An 18,325-nucleotide genomic window follows, 5' to 3' on the forward strand; every position below is an offset into this window, starting at 1 on the left:
AAAGAAGTACAGATGCACTCACAAGGTTTCTCCACCAGTTCCTCAAAGAAGCATCTAAAGGAGTAGGTAAGTATATGGGTAATCGGGCCTCTGGCAGGCTTGCCTAAAGCCACCTACATCCTGTTGGGAACATGAGAAATTCAGCAAGTAGCAAAGAAACTTCCCTCCCTCCCTCCCAGGGCAGGCCCCATACCTAAATACAATAGAAAAACACTGGCCCTCCTATACCAAAGCATAAAACTGACTGCATCAGGAAGGATGCCTGTTGTGCCCACACTGGAGCCAGTCTCATCTTCAGGGATTCCCTGGAATCAGGTGGAGATGGTTGGGTCTTCTATCAATTTCACTCCTTCCAGCCCCTCCCCACACCCCATAGGAAGAGATGGAGCAGGACCAGTGGAGGTCATGTCAGGCATTCTCCTGCCCCAGGGCTGTATTGTCCCTGTGGCTCTTTGAATGAACAACATTGTTCTTACTGTTGGATCTAGAGGAAATGTAGGACCTGCTCCTTGTCCTGAGCAAGATTCCACGGGGATGGAACAGACAGGACAGTCACCAGAACTCAGGCATAGCTGCACGAGGCAAAACTACAAGTGCCTGGTCTGGTTCTAGATGCTGGGTACAGATACAGTTCTGGATGGAGAGAAATGCTGTTTGTCAAGAAAGTCTCCAGAAGGTAGTTTTAAACTGGACGTCCATGTACTCCAAGCATGTGCAAAATATTTATGTACCTCTGTCCAAAGCCAAAGACTACCTTGTCATCATGCATATGATCATCCATTTGTCATTCTGCCTAACATGACTCAGAGCCAATGACTGGTACCCAATTTGTTTCTTATTCTCAGTGGCATAACTTGAATTTAATCTTCTGTTGTGCTGTTTTAATCTGACCAAAACAATCAGTATGTTTTAAGCTTGAGAAGGGGTCAGGTTTGGAAAAAATACTTTAAATATAGATTTACTACAGATTCTTAATATCTTAATGCAACCAGCTACTTTACCAACTGCTGTTTTATCTTATAAGAAAATCTGAAAGGTAGACTGTTTTTACTGCCAGAGGAATTTCTTTCACAGGATAGAAAGGATCATCATCCATATTTGTGCAAAGAATGTGTATTAACGTTTAGTAGCTCCTCCAGAAGTTTAAGGTAATAGTAATAATATATTTTAAAGACTGACGCCAACGTCTTCTCTTAGCCCTATTGTAAAAGATCTCATGTTTTCTATATGGCATAGAAAAACATATGTGCATGCTCTGTTGTCCCCTCACACAGCCAAGACTCAATCTCCACAGCTTGCTTTGTTTTCCTGTGTGCTTTCCTGGTGTTGTTCTCTCTGTCTACAATCTCTCCCTGCTACACACATGTGGAAAGATCCTATCTATCCTTGGAGAGAGCCAACTCAAATGCCATTCCTCTACAAGTACTCTCTGATTTCACTAATCAACCCTCACCACTGTGACAGCCACAAATGATCATTCTCCACTCTGAATTCCCACGACACATTGTTTGTATGTTACTTATGACAACACTTTGTACTTTTTGTTACAGCTATGCTTTACCCTTGTGTTAGAGTATCAGCTTCTTAAGGACAGGGACCTTATTTCATCTGTTTTCGGTCTTTTTCTAGTTTCTTTAATTTTTTATTTTTTTTACTGAAGTATAATGAACATACAGTGCTCTTTTATTGCTCTCAGGTGCACAATACAATGATTCAACAATTCCACACACTTCTCAGCACTCATCAAGATTAGTGTACTTGTAATTCCCTTTATTTAAATCATGCATTCCCCTACGTATCTCCCCTTTGGCAACCACCAGTTTGTTCCCTGCATTTAGGAGTCTGGGGTGTTTTTGTTTGTTTGTCTCTCTTTTTTCTTTTTAATTTTTTTTAATTCTTAAATTCTACATAAGTGTGAAAACGGATGGCATTTGTTTTACTCAGACTGACGTATTTTAACTAGCATTATACCCACCCAGTCCATCCATTTTGTTACAAATGGCAAGATTCTATTCTCCTTTATGGCTGAGTAACAGTCCATTATACATACATATATACTACATCTTCTTTATCTATTCATCTATCCATTGATACTAGGGTTGCTTCCATATCCTGGGTATTGTAAATAATGCTGCAATAATCATAAGGGTGCATATATCTTTTCAAATTCATGTAACTAAAATGCTTTTGCACAGAAAAGGAAACCATCAACAACAACAAAAAAGGCAACCTACTGAAAGGGAGAAGATATTTGCAAATGATATATCAATAAGAGGTTAATACTCAACATACATAAAGAACTTATACAACTCAATACAAAAAATAATAATAATCCAATTAAAAATGGGCAAGGACCTGAATAGATATTTTTCCAAACAAGACAGAGATGACCAACAGACACATGAAAAAATGCTTAGCATCACTAATCATCAGGGAAATAAAAATTAAAACTGCAATCAGATACCACTTTATACCTGTCACAATGGCTAAAATAAAAAAGACAAGAAAAACAAGTGTTGGCGAAGATATGGAGAAAAAGGAACCCTTGTGCACTGTTGGTGGGAATGTCAATTGGTGCACTCACTATGGAAAACATTATGGAGATTCCTCAAAAAGTTTAAAACAGAACTACCATATGATCCAGTAATTCTGCTACCGTATATTTTCTTAGCTAATCTTTACAGCCAATGTGGGGCTCAAACTCGCCAGTCTGAGATCAAGACCGGTGCTCTACTGACTGAGCCAGCTAGGCACTCCCTTCATTAGCGGATATTTAACTAAAGAAAAGGAAAACACTATTTCAACTTTCTTTTAATACTAATTTTGTAAAAGCCAGTAAGCAGCTACAGACACACCTGAAAAGTAGAAAGATTAAAAAGAGAGAGAGAGAGAGAGAGAGAGAGAGAGAAAGAGCCAAGACACATCCTTCACTGTACCAAAAATACAGAGCTCTATTACAGTTCCCCCACCAATATCTCATAGGAGCCCTAAATTTCTGTGTGCTCAAGAGTACTGCCATTATTGTGCAGGTGACCAGACTGCATTCAGGTTTAATGACATCAGACCAATATGTACTGGCACTGCTTAGCTCAAGGTCTACAGTTTGGGCCCTTAAATGCAGTTAAGCGACCAGGCTTTGCTGGATCCCATAGCTGAAGTAGATAGCAAACCCAATCAGCATCCAGACACCACATCTCAGCCAGGTGCCAGCTGTCATCTGCATCATAAGGCAAACATTCACGAAGATGCTCAGGAGTGGGAGGAGAGGCAGAGCAGGGACCTTAAAGGGAAGGCGGGTGGAGCTCTGTGGCTGTCTCCAGATGACCCCAGTGAGCCCGGTGATGAGCACCAGGAGCAGCACGACCACTGTGATTGAACCTGGGTCTCCAGAAAGCAGACCTGGCCAGTGGGCCAGCACCAGGCAGAGGAGAGTCAGCAGCAGAACAAGCACTGAGGAGCAAACATAGACAACCCGGCCAGAGAGTGGAGTGGGGGTGGGGCTGCCTGGAAAAAACAGTCTCTGTAGAGTCAGCTTCTCTGCTGCAGGTCCGTTCTCTTCCTGCACCTGCACTTCATTTCCCGTCCTCTCAGGCTGATACCTAATGATGAGAACACCAAAAGCTACCAGGGAATAAGATATCAGGGTCCCAACTGACCTCAGGTCCAGAAGATCAGTGATTCCAAAGAAGAATACCATTATTGCTGCAATAGTGACAAAGATCACAGTGGCCACAATGGAGGCACATGTGCCAGTATAGATCCTGGCAAGAACAGGGAACAGGAGGCCATCCTCTGCCATCATGGATATCACCAAACGTATGGGGAATGTAAAGCTCCAGGAGGCGTAGACAAAAACATTACAAAACATTACAATAACTACAACATAGTAGGCAGGGGCCCAGCCAATATGGAGAAATACCTCAGGCAAGGTGCTCCCGGGTCGAAGCTGGTAGTAAGGCACCATGAGTGTAAGTGCTGCAGAGACACCGAAATACACCAAAAAGCAGATGAGCAGTGAAACCACAATGCCCATGGGGATGGAACGCTCGGGATTGTGCGATTCTTTGACTCTGGTGACAATAATGCTGAAACCTATAAATGTGTAGAAACAGGTAGCTGATCCTCGGAGAATCCCCTGGAAGCCAAAAGGCATGAATCCTCCAGAGCCCAGAGGGCCCAAGCTAGAGGTGCCATTGAGTCCAGCCTGTACGTAGTCCTCTTCTGTGAGCTTCCAGTTGTGCAGGTCCCCCTTAATGAAGCCAGAGATGATGACAAAACCGAGAACCAAAAGCTTCACCAATGTGACCACTTGCAAAATTCTGAGTAACTCACGATACCCCACATATTGAACTTCCATGAAGAAAAAAAGAAAGAGGACAAAAAAGTAGCCTACATTGTCTGCAAAGAATTGGGGAACTTGCTCTGAGATGCTCTCATGCAGGGTCCCACTCAGGATGTCAAATGGTAAGGTCCAGGCCTGAACCACAACGAATACATCAACAACAAAGGAGAGAATGAGGTTCCAGCCAGTGATGAAAGCCCAGAGTTCGCCTACAGTGACATAGGTGTAGAGATATGCAGAGCCAAAATGGGGAACCCGGGCACTAAACTCTGCATAGCACAGCCCAGCCAACAGTGAAGTCAGGCCCGCCACCAAAAAGCAGATCACAATGGCTGGGCCTGCTTGATTACTGGCCACGTCATTAGCCAGGAAATACACACCAACACCCACTGTGCGGCCCACACTCAGCGCCACTAAATCCAGAGTGCTCAGTTTTATGCCAATATTAAACTCAAACACTTCCTCCAGTGGATGTCTGCGTATGAGCTTTTGACCAAATCTGCGAAGTGCCTGACGCAGCATTCTAGCTGGAATTGGAGATGATGCTAAGGATCAGAGAGCTGTAGCAAGCCCAGGGAGCCAAGGATGTCAGAGCTGGTTCAGTGAGATTGAGTTAAGCCACGGTAGGTGGGGGCTGCCGAGGTCCCTTGCTCAGGTTTCAAAGCTGCTGCTTCCTATTTCTTCTGGTACATGTTATCCTTCCATAATGCCTAGGGAAACAAGAAATATTTACTGAACAATGGTGTTCAACCAACCAAATGAAACTGAAAAGTCGCATGTAGCTTGTTGCAGCCCAAGTATCACAGAAACTGACACCGAAAGACATCATAGGAAAATCAACCCTGCTTTCCTCCCAGAAAAACTACAGAATAGGTCCCAACATTCTCCTTTTCTTTATTTTTCAGTAGGCTCAATACCCAGCATGGAGCCAAACATGGGATCCAATTCACAACCATGAGATCTAACCCCAAGCCAGTATCAGGAGTTGGACTCTCAACCAACTGAGCCACCCAGGCACCCCAACATTCTCCTTTTTCACACCACATGACATAACTCCTTTGAGTTCATAAATCATGTAGCTTCATGTACTAATTAGGCGGTAAGACACAACAGGGCATGAAAGTCTTGTGCAAGAATTCACAGGCAGTATGCATGCACGGTGATTGAGTATGAGTTATGAAACATTAATTCATGGACTAGAGGGCCTTGCTACAACTACAGAACCATGTTTTATATATCATCAGAGTTTAAAATACAAATTTTGGTCTCTCAATCTTAAAACTCTTAGCCTCAAAATCTGCTGCCCTTTCTCCTCATTCTGCATCATCCATTCCGCTGTACTGATGGCCAAGAACGCATAGTCCACCCTTCCCTTTACCCAACTAGGCCCACATGGGCGCTGTGAACAGAGAGGAGGAGGAGAAAAAGGCAGGGCCATAATTACCACCTGCAAGAAGGAGAGGACAGGCTGTCTGGGAAGGAAACACTGGAGAGATGGGGGCAGCAGCCAACCCAGGGTCCATGACTGAGAAGGAACAGGAGCCAGGAAAGTGGTTTTGTGAATTCTGAAATCCAATACATTTCACCTAAAACATCCAGGCAAAACTCACTATAATTTTTGTGTCCTCAATTATATGAGTGTGATCCATAGGGAGAAAAATAGGTCACCTAACTCAGTGGCTCACAACTGAAATAATTCCTTCGGTTCCTCCTCTCTGGGTTCCAGGAGAGAAGGTGAGCTCACTTCTGCAGATAGTCCCCTCACTGGTCACACTGTGCTCTGTACACACCCTGTGCCATCAGTGATGTCAGCTGTAAGCTGGAGAATCTGCCCTGCTCTGTGAGCTTGTAGTAAAACACTCACTTGCAAAGCCACATGAATTTTTCACTAGGACTTATTTTTAACTCAAACTGTTGCTGAATGTTTCCTTAATGAATGAACCCTACATGTGTTTCCTTCTTCCCTCCTCCCAGCTGCTATTCAAATAGCCCCTCCTCGGGGTTGTACCCAGTCTGAGCCCAGACCCAGTTGTTTTCTAAGTCGGATCCGGTGCAGAAAAGGAAATACCCGAAGTCTGAAAGCGCCTCGTGGAAAAGCTGCAGAGCCAGGATCCAAGAGGGCCTTAAACCTCTCGAGGCAGCGGGAAAGCCACCAGCTCAGGCAGCGCGACAGCTATTATTCTCCATTGCTGAAGAGTTATTCAATCAAAAATTTAGAAAGGGGTAACCAGTCTTCACTTCCAAGGAATTCTAAGCGTGGTAATCATCAGTGAAAATTCATGAATTTGAGCAAGGCACTGCACTAAGCAGGAGAGACAAAGACGGGGATGAGGAGTTAAGATGGCGGAGGAGTAGGAGACACCGTTTTCAGCCGGTCCTCCGAGTCGAGCTGGATAGGTACCAGACCAGCCTAAACAACCACGGAACCAGCCTGAGACGCAGGAAGATGCATCTGGATCTCTACAAATGAACATCTCCAGCGCTGAGTATTGAGGTACTAAGCGGGGAGCCATGAAACCGTGCACAGATATCGGAAGATAAACAGAAGGGGGAGGGAGCCTCCATTCGGGTGCCGGGAAGCGGTAGCCACCTGCACGGGGGAGCGGGCGGGGCTCGCGGACGGCACCCACAAAACATCAGACTGAGACCGTGAGCCGGGTGTGCGCGCCACCAGGCATCTCGCGGAACACCAGATCCCGGTGCGCTCACTGGATCCAGACTGAGACCGGGAGCTTCCGGAGCGCGCACAGGGCGGCTGGCGGCTGGCGGCGTTAGAAACACAAAGGACAGAGACGCGCCGGCCCTGGAAGTGAGGGCTGGGACGCCGGGTGTGGGGTGCACATCCCGGGACGCTGCAGGGTTGAGCAGCACCAACAGTAACGGAGTTAAAGTGGCCAGAACATTAGTAGAGAACGGGCCGCAATCCCTCTGTTCTGTGACAGAGGCTGAAATTCGGCCGCTGCTGCTCTGACTCTCAGAAGAGGCACAGCAAACCGCCAGGGAAAGCCGCCAGAGAACAAAAGCCTGGAAATACCGGCTCAGAGAGTGCCCATCCCCATCTCCCCTCACAGGGGATGCGGAGACTCTACCCAAACAGGGTTGCCTGAGTATCGGCAAGGCAGGCCCCTCCCCCAGAAGGCAGGCTGAAAAATCAAGAAGCCCACAACCCGGGCACCTGGGTGGCGCAGTCATTGAGCGCCTGCCTTCGGCTTAGGGCGTGATCCCAGCGTTCCGGAAAGGAGTCCCTCATCAGGCTCCTCCGCTGGGAGCCTGCTTCTTCCTCTCCCACTCCCCTGCTTCTGTTCCCTCTCTCGCTGGTTGGCTGCCACATAAATAAATAAATAAAATCTTTAAAGAAGAAGCCCACATCCCTAAGATCCCTATAAAACAAGGGGCACGGCCTGGGACCCAGTCAATAATTTGGGCTCTGGACAACCCCGCAACCACTCCTCATCAGAATGACAAGAAGGAGAAGCCCCCCCCCAGCAAAGAAAAGACAGTGAGTCTGTGGCCTCTGCCACAGAAATAATGGATATGGATGTAACCTAAGTATCAGAAATGGAATTCAGAGTAATTATGGTCAAAATGATGAGTAGAATTGAAAAAACTATTAACGAAAAGGTTCCTGAGAATATAGAATCCCTAAGGACAGAAATGAGAGCAAACCTGACAGAAATTAAAAATTCTATGAGCCAAATTCAGGCAAAACTAGAGGCTCTGACGGCCAGGGTCACAGAAGCAGAGAAACAGGTTAGTGAATTGGAGGATGGGTTAATAGAGGAAAAAACGAAAATAGAAGCTGCTCTTAAAAAAATCCAAGCCCACGAATGTAGGTTACGGGAGATTACTGACTCAATGAAACGATCCAATGTTAGAATCATCGGCATCCCCGAGGGGGTGGAGAAAAACAGAGGTCTAGAAGAGATATTTGAACAAATTGTAGCTGAAAACTTCCCTAATCTAACGAGGGAAACAAACACTCGTGTCCAAGAGGCAGAGAGGACCCCTCCCAAGCTCAAACACGACAAACCTACGCCATGTCACGTCATAGTGCAAATCGCAAATATTAGATCCAAGGATACAGTATTGAAAGCGGCCAGGGCAAAGAAATTTCTCACGTACCAAGGCAAAGGCATCAGAATTACGTCAGACCTGTCTACACAGACCTGGAATGAGAGAAAGGGTTGGGGGAGCATATTTAAAGCTCTTTAAGAGAAAAACATGCAGCCAAGGATCCTTTATCCAGCAAGGCTGTCATTCAGAATTGATGGAGAAATAAAGACATTTCAGAATCGCCAGTCACTAACCAATTTCGTAACCACGAAACCAGCCCTACAGGAGATATTACGGGGGGTTCTATAAAAGTAAAAAGGCCCCAAGAGTGATACAGAACAGAAAGTCACAGCCAATACAAACAAAGACTTTACTGGCAACATGGCATCATTAAAATCATATCTCTCAGTACTCAGTCTTAATGTGAATGGTTTGAACTTTCCCATAAAATAAAACAGGGTTGCAGATTGGATAAAAAGAAATGACCCATCCATTTGCTGTCTACAAGAGACTCATTTCGAACCCAAAGATGCATTCAGACTGAGAGTAAGGGGATGGAGTACCATCCTTCATGCAAATGGACCTCAAAAGAAAGCTGGGGTAGCAATTCTCATATCAGATAAATTAGATTTTAAACTACAGACTATAGTTAGAGATGCAAAAGGGCACTATATTATTCTTAAAGGAAGTATTCAACAAGTGGATATGACAATTATAAATATATATGCCCCCAACAGGGGAACAGCAAGATACACAAGCCAACTCTTAACCAGAATAAAGAGACATATAGATAAAAATACATTAATAGTAGGGGACCTCAACACTCCACTATCAGAAATAGACAGAACACCCTGGCAAAAACTAAGCAAAGAATCAAAGGCTTTGAATGCCATACTCCACGAGTTGGACCTCATAGATATATATAGAACACTACACCCCAGAACCAAAGAATACTCATTCTATTCTAATGCCCATGGAACATTCTCAAGAATAGACCATGTTCTGGGACACAAAACAGGTCTCAACCGATACCAAAAGATTGAAATTATCCCCTGCATATTCTCAGACCACAACGCTCTGAAATTGGAACTCAACCACAAGGAAAAATTTGGAAGAAACTCAAACACTTGGAGACTAAGAACCATTCTGCTCAGGAATGACTTGATAAACCAGGAAATCAAAAATCAAATTATGGAAACCAATGAGAATGAAAATACAACAGTCCAAAACCTATGGGATACTGCAAAGGCAGTCCTAAGGGGGAAATACATAGCCATCCAAGCCTCACTCAAAAGAATAGAAAAATCTAAAATGCAGTTTTTATATTCTCACCTCAAGAAGCTGGAACAGCAACAGAGGGACAGGCCTAATCCACGCACGAGGAAGCAGTTGACCAAAATTAGAGCAGAAATCAATCAAGCAGAAACCAGAAGTACAGTAGAGCAGATCAACAGGACTAGAAGCTGGTTCTTTGAGAGAATCAATAAAATTGACAGACCACTGGCAAGACTTATCCAAAAGAAAAGAGAAAGGACCCAGATTATTAAAATTATGAATGAAAAAGTCGAGGTCACGACGAACACCATTGAAATTGGAAGGATTATTAGAAATTTTTATCAACAGCTATATGCCAATAAACTAAGCAATCTGGAAGAGATGGAATCCTTCCTGGAAACCTATAAACTACCAAGACTGAAACAGGAAGAAATTGATTTCTTAAACAGGCCAATTAATTATGAAGAAATTGAGTCAGTGATAAACAACCTTCCAAATAACAAAACTCCAGGCCCGGACGGTTTTCCTGGGGAATTCTACCAAACATTCAAAGAAGAAATAAAAGCTAGTCTCCTAAAGCTATTTCAAAAAATAGAAACAGAAGGAAAGCTACCAAACTCATTCTATGAGGCCAGTATTACCTTGATCCCCAAACCAGGCAAAGACCCCCTCAAAAAGGAGAATTACAGACCAATCTCCCTAATGAATATAGATGCCAAAATCCTCAACAAGATATTTGCTAATAGAATCCAACAGTACATTAAAAGGATTATCCATCACGATCAAGTGGGATTCATACCTGGGATGCAAGTGTGGTTCAATATTCACAAATCAATCAGCGTGATACATCATATGAACAAGAAAAGACTCAGGAACCATATGATCCTCTCAATCGATGCCAAAAAAGCATTTGACAAAATACAGCATCCTTTCCTGATTAAAACCCTTCAGAGTGTAGGAATAGAGGGTACATTTCTCAATCTCATAAAAGCCATCTATGAAAAGCCTACTGCAAATATTATTCTCAATGGGGAAAAGCTAGAAGCCTTTCCCTTAAGATCAGGAACTCGACAAGGATGCCCACTCTCGCCACTATTATTCAACATAGTACTAGAAGTCCTTGCAGCAGCAATCGGACGACAAAAAGGGATCAAAGGTATTCAAATTGGCAAAGAAGAAGTCAAAATGTCTCTCTTCGCAGATGACATGATACTCTATATGGAAAACCCAAAAGAAGCCACTCCCAAACTATTAGAAGTTATAGAGTAATTCAGTAACGTGGCGGAATACAAAATCAATGCTCAGAAATCAGTTGCATTTCTATACACGAATAACGAGACCGAAGAAAGAGAAATTAGGGAATCCATCCCATTTACAAAAGCACCAAAAACCATACATTACCTTAGAATTAACTTAACCAGAGACGTAAAGGACCTATATTCTAGAAACTATAAATCACTCTTGAAAGACATTGAGGAAGACATAAAAAGATGGAAAGATATTCCATGCTCATGGATCCGAAGAATTAACATAGTTAAAATGTCCATGCTACCCAGAGCAATCTACACTTTCAATGCTACCCCGATCAAAATACCAAGGAAATTTTTCAAAGAACTGGAACAAATAGTCCTTAAATTTGTATGGAAACAGAAAAGGCCCCGAATCTCCAAGGAACTGTTGAAAAGGAAAAACAAAGCTAGGGGCATCACAACGCCGGATTTCGAGCTGTACTACAAAGCTGTGATCACAAAGACAGCATGGTACTGGCACAAAAACAGACACATAGACCAATGGAACAGAATAGAGAACCCAGAAATGGACCTTCGGCTCTTTGGGCAACTAATATTTGATAAAGCAGGAAAAAACATCCAGTGGGAAAAAGACAGTCTCTTCAATAAATGGTGCTGGGAAAACTGGGCAGCTACATGCAAAAGAATGAAACTTGACCACTCTCTCACACCATACACAAAAATAAACTCCAAATGGATGAAAGACCTCGATGTGAGACAGGAATCCATCAAAATTCTAGAGGAGAACATAGGCAGCAACCTCTACGACATCAGCCAAAGCAACCTTTTTCATGATACATCCCCAAAGGCAAGAGAAACAAAAGACAAAATGAATTTATGGGACTTCATCAAGATTAAAAGTTCCTGCACAGTCAAGGAAACAGTCAGAAAAACTAAGAGGCAGCCCACGGAATGGGAGAATATATTTGCAAATGACACTACAGATAAAGGACTGCTATCCAAGATCTACAAAGAACTTCTCAAACTCAATACACGAGAATCAAATAAACAAATCAAAAAATGGGCAGAAGATATGAACAGACACTTTTCCAATGATGACATACAAATGGCTAACAGACACATGAAAAAATGTTCAAAATCATTAGCCATCAGGGAAATTCAAATCAAAACCACACTGAGATACCACCTTATGCCAGTTCCAATGGCAAAAATTGACAAGGCAAGAAACAACAATTGTTGGAGAGGATGTGGAGAAAGGGGATCCCTCCTACATTGTTGGTGGGAATGCAAGTTGGTACAGCCACTCTGGAAAACAGTGTGGAGGTCCCTTAAAAAGTTAAAAATTGAGCTACCCTATGACCCAGCCATTGCACTACTGGGTATTTACCCCAAAGATACAGACGTAGTAAAGAGAAGGGCCATATGCACCCCAATGTTCATAGCAGCATTGTCCACCATAGCTAAATCGTGGAAGGAGCCGAGATGCCCTTCAACAGATAACTGGATTAAGAAGTTGTGGTCCATATATACAATGGAATATTACTCAGCCATCAGAAAGAACGAGTTCTCAACATTTGCTACAACTTGGACAGCACTGGAGGAGATAATGCTAAGTGAAATAAGTCAAGCAGAGAAAGACAACTATCATATGATTTCTCTCATCTATGGAACATAAGAATTAGGATGATCGGTAGGGGAAGAAAGGGATAAAGAAAGGGGGGGTAATCAGAAGGGGGAATGAAACATGAGAGACTATGGACTATGAGAAACAAACTGAGGGCCTCAGAGGGGAGGGGGGTGGGGGAAGGGGATAGACCAGTGATGGGTAGTAAGGAGGACACGTATTGCATGGTGCACTGGGTGTTATACACAACTAATGAATCATCGAGCCTTACATCGGAAACCGGGGATGTACTGTATGGTGACTAACATAATATAATAAAAAATCATTAAAAAAAAATAAAAACAAAAAATAAATTTAGAAAGCATTAAAAAAAAAAAAAGCCCCTCCTCAAAGGGAGCAAAGCTTTGGATGAACAAGTCACAGCAATGCCCAGAAATAAGTAATGGAGAGCATAGAGAACAAAGTCATGCAGCCCCCACTCTGCTCTCTCCCCAGCTTTTTTTTTTTTTAATAATAATTTTTATTATGTTATGTTAGTCACCATACAGAACATCCCTAGTTTTTGATGTAATGTTCCATGATTCATTACTTGCGTATAACACCCAGTGCACCATGCAACATGTGCTCCCCTTAATACTCGTAACCGGTCTATCCCAACCCCCACCCCCCTCCCTTCTGAAGCCCTCAGTTTGTTTCCCAGAGTCCATAGTCTCTCATGGTTCATTCCCCCTTCTGGTTACCCCCTCTTCATTCTTCCCTTCCTTCTCCTACCGATCTTCCTATTTCTTATGTTCCATAAATGAGTGAAACCATATGATAATTCTTTCTCTGCTTGACTTATTTCACTTAGCATAATCTCTCCTCCAGTCCCATCCATGTTGCTGCAAATGTTGTGTAATCATTCTTTCTGATGGCTGAGTAATATTCCATTCTATATATGGACCACATCTTCTTAATCCAGTCATCTGTTGAAGGGCATCTCGGCTCCTTCCACAATTTAGCTATTGTGGACATTGCTGCTATGAACATTGGGGTGCTTATGGCCCTTCTCTTCACTACGTCTGTATCTTTGGTGTAAATACCCAGTAGTGCAATTGCTGGATCATAGGGTAGCTCAATTTTTAACTTTTTAAGGAAACTCCACACTGTTTTTACAAAGTTCAGCCTTTGGTTTTGAGAGAATTTTAGGAAATGCTGTCAGAGGTTTTTAAAGAGAGAAAATCAAGTCAAAATTGAAAAGTCTTCTCTATAGATGATCAAAAGGAACCCTTGGTTCATGGGCCAGACCTTCTGCCTACAAATTGATCCAGATTCCTTATTTGTCACTCACCAGTTCCAATGTTACGATTTACCAACAAGCACACAATATAGATAAGGAGGGTCAATTCTTAACTTATGGAATCTTTCTACACTATTTGAAGTGTCCCTGACCCACGACCAGGCTTCAAACCCTTCCATGGTTCCCCACTGCCCTTCATTCATAGACCTTCCTTCCTTCATAGTCTGACCTGTGCTTATTCCTCCAGCCTCATCCCCTGTCCAGTTCCTGCCCCAGCTGCAAAATTTGACACTCACCCTGCTCCCTTGCCTCTAGTGTCCTCTTGGCCCCTTCACTTAGCTAACCCTCACTTCTCTTTCAGTTCCCACCTCAGAAGATGGTTCCCCAGGAATCCTCTGCTGACCCTTATGCTGCCCTTCCTATGTGCTCTCCTGGCACGAGGCTTCTATGTGTGACACTGATCCTAATGTATCCAAATTCCAGGTCAGCTGACTGTCTCCTCCATCAGACTGTGAGTTAGGTGCTCAATAAATAGTTGTTGAACAAATGACCACACTGAGAAGAGAAACCTGAAAGAGGCCATAATCCAGAATTCCTATATAGTGGATATTGAGAAACATACTCTGTAGCAAAGCAACCTTTATAATCCTGGCTCAGGTAAAGATATACAGGATATTTCCTTCCTTGTGGAAGGCGAGCAACATGGATAGTATGGAGGGGAAACCAACTGTGGTAAGACTTTGACCCCACATCATTCATAGCAGGTATGAGTGACACAGGGTGAGAAAGAATTATTTGCCTTTGAGGATACTTGTTTAAATGTCAGGCAACCAACTACCCGTGTCCTGTTAGATTAGTCCTACTTTTTTAAAGGCATCATGCTTAGACCCTATAATCCAGGTAGGATGTCCTAAGTCAGAGGTTCTGACTTTGGGGGACAGAAGCAGACATAATGAAGACACCTGGGGACATTTTCAAACTTCAGATCCTCTCTCCCTGGAGATTCTTGTCCACTAACCCTGTACTTCCCATGACTGCTGCAAACCACCTCAACTGACAAGAAATTGTCGTCAAGTTCATGGAGAAGGGATTCTAAAAGCTTCCTTCACAGGAAGGCAACACAGTTGAGTGGTTAGGAGTAAGGCTCTGCAGGTAGACTGTTCAGGTTCAAATCGCACCTCAACCTCACACCTGATGACTCTGGACAAATTAGTTTACCTGTCAGGGCTTTAGTTGCCACAACAGTCAAATGAGAGTAAAAGTAAATACCTCACAGGTTAGTAGTGAGGAGTAAGTGAAATGATGCCTATAGGGTACATGGTTCAGTGCCCAGCAAACAATATGAACTTAATACGATCTACCTAGTATCTAATATTGAAATCTGGTCCAAACACTGACAATCAATCTGTCTTTATAAATGTGCAGGCTCTCAATTATCCACTAGAACTTGAGCTTGTTAGCCAGCCTTCGCGAGACAATGAAAACAGTTTTATTCCATATGATTCACCTTGAAATGTTAAGGACTCTAATTAGACACCCTCATCCGAGCTGGTGCTAACACGTGGGGGGAGTCCTAGGCTCACTGTGTTAGACCAGGTGTCAAGAAATGCAAGGCTCAATATAATAATAATAATAATAGTAATAATAATAATAATAAATAATATTTATGTCTACAGATGCCTCATCTGGAATAGGCAGTGTTGGATACTATAAGATAAGAACAATGATCATTATTATGTCAGAAATCCTGGATGTGAGGCCAGGCCCTTCCTTGTGACTACATGAATTTGGGTAATTTGCTTAATCTTTCTAAGCTTCAGTCTCCTCCCCCACTAGGAACCTTACTTGACCTCCCTCACTGGATCAACATGAAAATTCCATAAGAAGATACAAACTATCACACACTGCTGGGGGCAGTGTCACTGGGGCACCATAATGAAGAACAATCTTTGTGGAATTCAGAATGCACACAGAATTGGGCACTATAGTTGTTGAATGGGTGAATGTATCTAAAATAAATATAGAACATGGACTGAAAGAGCATTTGTTAAATACACTGAAGCAGGTGCCTCCATTGAGGAGGGGAAATGAGAATAGAGATAAGGATGAAAAGGGAAAATAAAGTGCATTGAAAACTGACCTGTCAGGAAGCAATAGTGCAAAAGCACCATGACTGAGGGAGGGACTGACTCCACTCTGTGCACTGCAGGGTCAACACAGGAATTGGAGGAGATAATGTTGTAAGAGCACCTGGTACAGAGCCTGATAGATGGCAGGCATTCAGTAGACTTAAATTGAAGGGGAACCATAATCCTGTAATTATCAGGGCATGGAGAATACAAAGAAGAAATACCTGCTAGAAAGAGAGTTCAGAGCAAGGGAAGATGGGGAAACCCCAATATTAGTTCCCTCTGACCCCATTTCCCTTTTCCCAATTTCTCTTTCTCCATCAGCTCCTTCAATTGTCATTGGAGGTTCCTATAGTTGACACTAAGGATGCCTGTACCATGTTCCTTTCTCTAGGGAACTGTCCCCAGCCATCTCCATCCCAACAAAGATGCAACAGTGGTTCCTCACATTCCTTGAATCACAGACCCCTCTGAGGTTGGTTACCTCAAAAAAAAAAAAATGCCACACACTCTTCTGATGTCCATCCATGGACCCTGAGAAGGAATCCCAGAGGAGGACCATCTGAATGGCAGGGTCAGAGAGGGGTAATGCTTGATAATTTCTGTTTCCCTCAACTGGGTTGGGCAGGATGGTCCTCGTGCTCTTCCCACTTACACTGAAATTGAGGGTAAGTGGGCCTATAGACAAAGTATGAAAATACCAGAGAAGCAAGCCAAAGAACAAAACATCCAGGTACTCAATAATTGTATTTTATGACTCCAACAAATCAGGCAGAACAAACAAATGAAAAACAAACATACATTAAGAGAAAGCACACCCATCTTCTCAAGGGAATCTTGAAAGAGCCAAATACAAATCCAGCTTGTAACAACAAAGAGAAACATCACACCATGTGCAGAAATGCACTCTCTGTGCAATAACTTTGGTTATTCCTACGGTTTCAATTCTGTCAGAGCCCTGCCCTAATTCTCCCCCTACCCTCAGATACATCACCTTCTTCCTAACTCAACTCTTCACATCCTGACTTACCCTTCCTGAGATGAGCCTTTGGCCTGGGTAAGTTACCTGTCCTGCCAGGGATGCCCTCCTCACTCCTTTCTGTCCATCTTGACCCTGTAGCCTCTCTCAACCCTATTCTACAACCTTTCCCCACCGTGCCTCCAGGAAGCCTTTCTTAAGCCATCCTGACTGATCCCATTGTCCAACCTTCCTCCCCTTCCCACCAGTACTTACACCCCGTCATGACTGTCAGCTGAAACTAATTTTCCCTATCTGCCAGCTGGTGTCCCAAGTGTGTTCCTTAAATTGCTTTACAGTCCAAAACCTTCTGGAGGGCTGGGCCAGGATCTATAAACCTCTTCATTCTGGATTCCACACTCCCATCTCTAGCCCTCACTACACAGGACAAGGATATGCTCATAATTGTAGCAAGAAAGCAAAAGAGGCAGTTAGGACAAAGAAAATGAATGTTTAGATGTATTGATTATGATATCTTGAGATACCTAGAAAAAGATTTGTTTTGTTTTGTTTTGATTTTTGGAAAGAAAGAAAAGGCCAAACAGAGCTGTAAGCAGATGAGAACATGCACCATCTTCTATTTCAAGAGCGTCCTGAGCATTTCCTAATGAGGGTCCTGGATCTGTGAATCTCAATTTAATCAGGAAACAGTCTCTCCCAAAAGAGGTGTTTCTCAGGGGATATGCTTAAAGAAATGCAGACAGGGGCCTGGGAACATGAAGCCAGCTTGTATGAATTCCATAATGCCCTGTCTTCCCCTTCCTTCCCTCTGCCTCCCTGTGTTTCTGTCAGTCTCTGAGCTCCTTCCAAACTGCAGAACTAAAGTTCCATCTTACATTGCCGGTGAGAACTCCTATTAAGTCCAACAAACGACTCCCTAAATTGCAGGCTGTCTTACTTTCCCAGCCAGGCCCACCCATTCTCCTTAGTCTTAGAGGTCATTGTGTTACCTCTGCTGACTCTAAGAAGGGTACTACCCTCACTCTGTGCCTCTCCTTTTCAAAAAATTTTTGAGGCAATAACTTCCACTGGTTTCCATGGTAGGGAGATAATACTCCTGCCAATCTGGAAATTGGCTTTATGTCTCCTCCTGAATAGCTTCAAAGATAGTTTAGATACAAGTTGCTTTGCTACAAGTTTGATAAAGACTTGAGAGGAAGGCTAATGAGGATGTCAGATCATTGTTTTCAGCTTCTCACACTTTCAGACAAGTGGACTTTAAATGCAACATCTCTAGAGATTATATTAATCCTCCTTATCCAAGCAAAGCTCCTTCTTAGTCCCAAAGCATATAAAGTCTCTCTTCCTCCTTAAAATTACAAGACATTGAAGCTCCAGAGCCAATCAAACCTGTG

At 43.2% G+C, this 18,325-nt stretch overlaps 1 protein-coding gene across 1 annotated transcript; it reads right to left on the reverse strand.

The window, feature by feature from the left end:
- Positions 1–3,121: 3,121 nt before the first annotated feature.
- On the reverse strand, positions 3,122–4,864 carry LOC113257817 (cationic amino acid transporter 3-like). Its single transcript, XM_044385377.3, has one exon. The coding sequence runs from the start codon at positions 4,862–4,864 to the stop codon at positions 3,122–3,124; it is 1,743 nt and encodes a 580-aa protein (XP_044241312.1).
- Between the last annotated feature and the right edge of the window lie 13,461 nt (positions 4,865–18,325).

The sequence above is a fragment of the Ursus arctos genome, unplaced genomic scaffold, assembly GCF_023065955.2.
Source record: "Ursus arctos isolate Adak ecotype North America unplaced genomic scaffold, UrsArc2.0 scaffold_26, whole genome shotgun sequence".
In the NCBI taxonomy this organism is placed as follows: Eukaryota; Metazoa; Chordata; class Mammalia; order Carnivora; family Ursidae; genus Ursus; species Ursus arctos.